The 7,463-nt window shown below is 39.3% G+C and overlaps 1 protein-coding gene across 2 annotated transcripts in view; it reads left to right on the top strand.

Annotated features, from left to right (window-relative positions):
* The first annotated feature begins 1,111 nt into the window (after positions 1-1,111).
* The window catches only part of ARPC1A (actin related protein 2/3 complex subunit 1A), a 28,620-nt gene continuing 22,268 nt past the window's right edge, over positions 1,112-7,463 (top strand). Inside the window, exons 1-2 of one of the 2 annotated variants that reach the window (XM_031940601.1) lie at positions 1,112-1,246; positions 7,337-7,428. In XM_031940601.1, coding sequence (XP_031796461.1) covers positions 7,365-7,428 — 64 coding nt within the window. In that variant the 5' untranslated portion in view covers positions 1,112-1,246; positions 7,337-7,364. Of the gene's footprint in view, positions 1,247-7,336; positions 7,433-7,463 lie in introns of both variants that reach the window. The other variant, XM_031940609.1, reaches the window with a different exon arrangement.

Raw genomic sequence — 7,463 nt, 5'->3', positions numbered from 1 at the left:
TTTCTTTTTTTTTTTTTTTTTGAGAATTCCAAATGACTAATATGGAAAAGTTTTACATATTTGTACATTTATAACCTAAAAATAAAAATAAACTGCAGAAGGAAATGGCAAATCATCCAGTATCTTTGCCAAGAAAACCTCAAATGGGGTCATCAAGAGTTGAACATGACTGAACAAGAGCAATACAACAGCCAGATATTTTTCAAACAAACGGCTGCTTAACCATACCTATCCCCAGAACTTCCTTGGGTCTGGGGCATTTTATTTTTAGAATAGAAATAATATCTGTACTATCTAACTCGAAGGATAAAGCACAACTTTGTTGCTTTTTTTTATTATTATTAAGAATAAACATAATATGTGTGAAGGTGATTTTTAATTTATCCCTGCTGAATCTTAACAGATTCATCTCCCTTCTCTAACCTGGATCTTTTCGGATTCCTTTGTCATTTGGGATTCAGGGTGGATTTTGTTAACAGAAAGTAATCCACGTTGGCCGGACAATAGGATGCGAAAAGGTAAGTTGGAGCCAGACCGGGGAGGATCTCAACACCTTGGATGAGGGAATCTGTGTTGTTGTGCTAGTCCTATTGCGGAGCCACTCACTTTCGCAGGGGAGTGACACGGTCGGACCGGCGCCTTCGGAAGATCATTCTGGAAGCATTCTAAACCTTCCATCCCTCGGTACGGAGCTCCGTACACAGAGAAGGGTTTGTTGAAAGAAGGAAGGAATAAATGAACGAACGAACGAACGAACTAGTCCCTGGGCTGCAGAGTGCAAATGCTTACAACAAAACGCGGAGAGGCAGACGGAGGCAGCCTCCGGCTCCAATCGGTCTTTCCGTTCCTTCCCACCCAGCAGAAAGACCCCGTGTTTCTCCACAGCCCGGAGGAGGGATGCTCTAAAAAGGGAGCGGAGTTAAACGCCCCGAGCACACACGCCGCCACTGCACATGCGCCAGTCCGGGACGTTCCCAGACCGAGTTCTACAGCGCCCCGCGCGCACGCTCGTGCGTCTTCCCTTCCCCCTTCCGCGGGCTCCCGCGGTCTGCGCAGACGGTCTGCGCAGCCTTCGGTGGGTTCGGAGGCCGAGCGCGCAGGCGCCGTGCCCACTTCCGGGATCCCTGTCAGCCGCTCCCTCCCGGCCTCCGTCTTCCTCCTGCCTCCCGCCGGAGCTTATTCGCGTCGACTGACCAGAGTCCGCGAATCCTCCGCTCCGGGCCTGTCCGCACCCTCCCCCTCCCAGGTAAGGGATGGCGATCCACTCTCTTCTCATCCCTTCTCCCCCTGCCTCGTCTGCCTCCGTCCCGGGGTCGCTTGGCCCTCTCCCGATCTTCGGTTCCCTGGGACCCGGCTTAGGCCGCGGGGGGGCGGGCAGACCCTGACTGCTGGCCACTGAGGAGGCGGTGCGGAGCAGAGTAGGGGGGCGGGCCGTCCTCTTTCCCGCCCCTCTCCCCACTCCCCCCCTCCCGGGCCTAATCGGAGGCTCGCGGCTGGGAAGTCCCTCTCCATTTTCCGCCTCTCTCTTCGCTTTTCTGGAACGGGAACCCCACGATGCCATGCCACCCCCCCACACTCACACTTCGTCCCCCGCCCCTCAGGGTGGCACCTTCTTTGTTCTTTAGCCCCCTGGGTGGTCAGGTCCGTGTCCCCCAGCTCGAGGCGGAACACCTTCCCCCTCCCCCCGGCCGTGGCTGGGACTGGGCGTAGGTTGAGTGACCTCCCTCACCTGCCTCTCCCTTGCCTGGGTTTCAGGCTTCGCTTCCTCCCGGTGTGGCAGGAAGTCTAGGAGAGCTATCAGTGAGACAGGCTTCCCATCCAGTCCCCTTTTACTCCCTCATCCTCAGGGCCTCCACCGGGCAGATCCTTGGGCGTTTTAAGCGGCCCGGTCCGAATTCGGGGAGAGGGTCAGTCACCATGCCCAAGATCTGTGATTTTCCTTCCTGGTCGGCCGGCTGTAAGAGGAAGAAAGGAGTCTAAAAATGACACACCTATTAAGCCAAAGGAGTTTCATTTGGTCTCACTAACTGTGGTGGATCAACGATATTGGAGTATCTGTGCCTAGATTGGTCAGGGAGAGCATTCAGACTGAGTTAACATAACCAGAGGGCGGATAATCTTCCCAAACTGAATCATTCCAGAACCGGAGAAGGAAAGGTTGGATCGAGGGTGACATTTTCAGAGAAGAAACCAAATGAGGTTAAAAGGAACTATCCTGGGTGTTCTATTGGGAGGTCACATAGAAAGCTGTTGGTTTAAATATATGTTTCAAAATGTCTTTTTAGCTCTACTGTGTGAGTATATAATAAATCCTGCTAATAGACATTAAGTATCTACTTTATGTGAGGGGCTGGGGATACAAATTAATAGTTATCCAGGACTTTGTATTTTACGGGTGTGATACAGCAGGTAAACAAATAAATAAATTCAAGGGAAATAGCCCCCATTGTTTGGGGGATCAGGGAACACTTCATAGAGTAGTTGGTTTCTGAGTTGAGTCTTGAAGAGGAACAGATTATGAAGAAGTTGAGAGTCCATTCTAGCCTGAGATTTTACAACATAGCGTTTTATATTTCCATATCTGAATGGCACTCTTCTTACAGCAAATTGTGTGTGTGTGTGTGAGTTTATGAAAAACATTTTTCATTTTGGTTTATATTCTTTCCTTTATTAAAGAAGCGTAATGTAGGATCATAGATTTGAAGCTAGAATGAACCCTCTTGAAAGTTATCTAGCCTATGCCATTCATTTTACAAATAAAGAAACAGACCCAGAGAAGTACAATTTATTGATAAATTTTAAAAGTGTTCCATGCCTTGAAACTTTCTTGAGGGCAGTGACCATACCTTATAATTCTTTGGTTCTATACTGGGATCTACACTGTTTCTTCTTTGTATCCCACATTTCAAGGTCAAGGAGTGAAACATCATAATTCATCTATACATAATTTAGTGGGTAATTGCTAGAGAGTTGCCAGAAGCTTAGGCAAACCAGAAGTCCCCTAACTTCAAATCCAGTTTTCTTTGGACTGTTTCCCACTGTCTTATAGCAAGTGCTTAATGAAGGTGGATTGAATTTTTTGTTGAACTTTTTATGTTTCCAAGTTTATAGTAGATGCTAAGTAAGTAGTTGTTGAATTGAATAGGCTCCCCTTTATTCTTACTGGTTTTCTTCTGCCCTGCCATTTTCTTAGAGAAGTATGGAGAAAAATATGTTTTTAAATCAGGCAAGGGTGACTGATCATAATTCAGAAATTATAGCTGTTACCTTGGGAGTTGAGGACTTGATGGAGGCAATGTGCTAGTTTCTTAAGTACTCTTACAGAACTAGCATATTGAGGGATAAAGTGCTAGATTAGGAATCAGAAAGTTCTGGGATTGAGTACCCATTCAGAATATTTACTCCGGACAAGTCCTTTAACTCTCTGAGTCTCATTTTCCCCATCTGTACAACAAGCAGTTTGCACTCAGTAGCCTCTAAAGTCTCTTTCCCCCACTAAACCTCTGATGTGTGTGGTAAATGGGAACTAATAAAATTATAAATGATACTTTTCAGTACAATTATCTTGGGTGATAGCTAGAATAACTATTATCCTCTTCCTAAAGCTGGGGTAATTGAGACCCAAAGAAATTGTTACACTCTCAAAAGTTCAAGTTTGAACCCAGATTTCTGACTTAAAGTATGGTTCCAATGAACCATACTACATTTACAGAGATTGTCAAATATGGCAATATTCTTGGTTTTCAGTGTTTAAATGAATACCTCAGGCATGAAAATATGTGGATAATGTGGCTGAATTAGAAACCAACTTTTAATGTAATTATGCCATTATTTGAATTTTGCTTCTTTGGAAAGTTACTCTAACTGTGTTACTCAAGGAAGTGAAAATTTCTGTCTTTGCAGCTGTTGTTTATGACCATACATAAAACATACACTTTTTACTATTGGCATTTATTTAAAATATTAATTTTCAGTCTTGTTTATAATTTTTACATGTCGGCTGTTACTACTCCCATAGAACATAAGCTCCTTGGGTACAGGGATTGTTTTGTTTTTGTCTTTGTATCCCAAGCTCCTAGAACATTGCCTTGTGCCTAGTAGGCGTTCAATACATGTTTGGTGAATTGAATTTCAGTTAATAGAACTTAAATTGTTACACTCCACTAAGGAACAGTGGTGAACTAAATCTCTTTTAATTAAGGAATATAGTGATATATCATATATGCTAGTTGATTAAATTTGAGCAAATTAAGTTGTTGTGATGTTAAAGGAAAGGAAGATAGGACTGTGCCATGAACATCCGGAAATATTTCTTTGAAACACATAAATCAGTGCTATGAATTTCTAAAACATCAGACCTTTTACTTACTATTGATTATACATTTTTCCTTTTATGTTGCTGCAGTTTATAAAGCAGACAGTAAATTTACTATCTTCATTCCCAGAGCAGAATGTTGAATTTTGACTTTAATTTTCTAGCTTATTTCTGGACATTTAATATTTATTTTATTTATTGGCTAAATGTGCATATTCCTTATTGGCCTGTGAAATATTTACAAATATCAGAAGTATTACTCACTTTAAACCAAGTTTGATTTCAGCTTTAACAGCTAATCTTACTATTAAAGGCAGCCTGGTTGGAATGTGGATGGAGAGCCACCATGCATCTCACACACTGTGGCTTTGTGGCCTTGGACAAGTCACTTAATCTAGTATTCTAGGCAATTAAGTTTGTAAATTGTAGAAATGATGCTGCCTTGCATTGGTTTAGTGAGTTTCATCATCTAGGAATTCCATTGGCCCATTGTAATCTCAGCTCCAGACTTTATCCTTATCCCTTTGATAACTAAGCTAATAACTTTCATTTTTACCTTTATTTTCTTTTGAGCTGTCCATTCATTTCCTTTTTTCATCAAAATTTTGTTTTTCATTCTCCATCCTAGGTTTAACACGGTCCTATTTGGGTATATCAGATTTTGAAATTGCAATGAGTATGAGCATCTGAAATGATATTTGCTACTAATTTCAGGCAAGGGTGCTCAGAGAAGTATAATATAGTGTGTAGGAAAAGGTGAAGAAATTGAAACACTGAGAGTGCTCTAGGGTTGGAACACTTTGAGAAGGGGAGAGCTTGAGGTTGGTTTGTAACCCAAAGATCCCCTAACTTATATAGTAGTTGAGTTTTAGGATGATAAGCATTTAGAGCTAGATTTTAAAGATTTTAAAGAGCTAAATCTAGGCCTCTCATTTTACAGAGAATGAATCTGAGTCTCTAAAGGAGTTACCATTGGTCCATTAGATATTCAAATCCTGGGATGTCAAATCGGGATCTAAACTGACAAGTCTGTTAGAGTTTTACAGAACGTTAAAGATTGTCTAACCTAAACATCCATTTTAAAAATGAGCTAATTGTTTATAAGTTTTAATCATACCTTCAGGGCAGTGGAAATTTAGAATAGGAAGTCATAAGAACAGATTGGGAGCCCTAAAAGATGTCATTCTGAAGCCTCAGTAGACTTATAGGATCATCGATTTAAAGATGGAAAGGAACTTTAAAGATTATCACATTCTCTCAGTTTACCGATGAAGAAACGGAGGCACTAGTTAAAAGATTCACACATCTGGTACTAAGCTTCCAAGACAGGATCAAAACTCACCTCATATTCTTTACTCCTGGTCTAGCATGCTGTCGGATATATCACCCAATTTAATTATCAGTGGCAGAATTTTCACATATAGAACTCTTAATGGTTTGCATAACGATGTCATCAATAGACAGGTACAGGGAAACCCATCTCTGGCAATTCCTGATAAGTAAGAGGAACTTTCAGTAACTCTTCACTTTCTCAAAGTAGAAGAATAAGGCATGTATTTTATATGTGTAAATTAATTAATTTGATTCTCTTGATTTGGTGTCAATTGATTTAGACTTTGCAGGTTCAGTAACTCTTCACTTTCTCAAAGTAGAAGAATAAGGCATGTATTTTATATGTGTAAATTAATTAATTTGATTCTCTTGATTTGGTGTCAATTGATTTAGACTTTGCAGGGATCCAGAATACACCTAAGATAATAATCTTTTCAAAAAAAGCTTTTTTAAAAATTATTTTAAATTTCAAATTCTCCCTATCCATTGAGAAGGCAAAAAAATTTAATATCCATTATACATATAAAGCTGATAGTAATCCTTATTTCTTTCTTAGACTCTGAGATGTTCAGAGAAAATAGATTCATATTTAACTGAATGGATTTTAGTAAAACTTTTAAGTTTTACAAAACACTTTAAACATCCTTCCACTGAATTTTCAATTCAGTGAACATCTATTAAGATATGTGAAAGTTGTTTCAGGAACTCTGCTACAAACAAAGAATAGGAAACCAAAAACAATCCTTGCCCACAGGAAACTTATATTCTGTTATTTTTTAAATCTTGTAAAATAGGCAGTACAAGTAGTATGTTTCGAATAATACTTACAAAAGAAATGATTTTGTCCACCTTCACAGACTAGCAAGTATAGAAATGGGATTGGAATCCAAATCATCTAACTCAATCCAGTAAATTGCTTTTTTAAAAGATTTTATTAATACTTCCTTCTCCCCCTCTCCCCCAGTCCCATCATTTCCAATGACTCTCTTCTCTATCTTTACTCCACTAAGCATCTTATTGTGTTACAGAAAAGTATGATTGGGCAATATTATAAATTGACTGTGCCTGAAAAAGTTACAATGCTATTTTTCCATCATGCCTATATGACATTAATTCCTATATATGTGTCTATCAGTCATTGTCTTTATGCAAGGAAAAATTCAGTCTACTTGTTATTTATCTTGTCCATTAACCTCTGTCTTATTATGTAGGTATTCATTTTGTTTTGTGTAACTTTAATTCCCCAAAATTCATGGCTTAATCTACTGACTATGTAATATTTCATGAAATAGACATAAATAGATTATTTAAGTGGTACATAACTATCACACATATAAATTTGGAACACATTTGAACATCTTAGGCTTTTTTCATGATTTTTGTTACTCTTGTGTCATTCCCAAGCATTTTAAACCAATGGGCAGTTTGATTATTGCAGATTTATATATTAATTTGTGGTTTGTTTTTATTGATTTTTAATTCCTCAATAAAAAAATGATTCATTTTTTTCCATAAGTGTTAAGCAGTTCTGAAATGATCTGTGTAACACAATGTAACAGAACCTTAGTGCTGTTCTTGAACTATAGAGTTTTTAATTGTTGAATTAAAGTGAATTTGGCAAATGGATCTGGCCTTGATAAAGCACTACTTTACAACTTTTAAAGTAATTTCCCTTATTATTTATTTCAGCTTTTTCCTTTTGAAAACACTAAGAATAATGTCATTACATCAGTTTTTACTAGAGCCAATCACCTGCCATGCTTGGAACAGAGATCGTACTCGTAAGTATGTTAATCTTTTGTCTTTGCTTTGGTAT

This window comes from Sarcophilus harrisii, chromosome 1 (assembly GCF_902635505.1).
Source record: "Sarcophilus harrisii chromosome 1, mSarHar1.11, whole genome shotgun sequence".
Classification (NCBI taxonomy): domain Eukaryota; kingdom Metazoa; phylum Chordata; class Mammalia; order Dasyuromorphia; family Dasyuridae; genus Sarcophilus; species Sarcophilus harrisii.
Note: the sequence above shows the minus strand (reverse complement) of the source record. Positions and strands in the feature narration are given on the sequence as shown.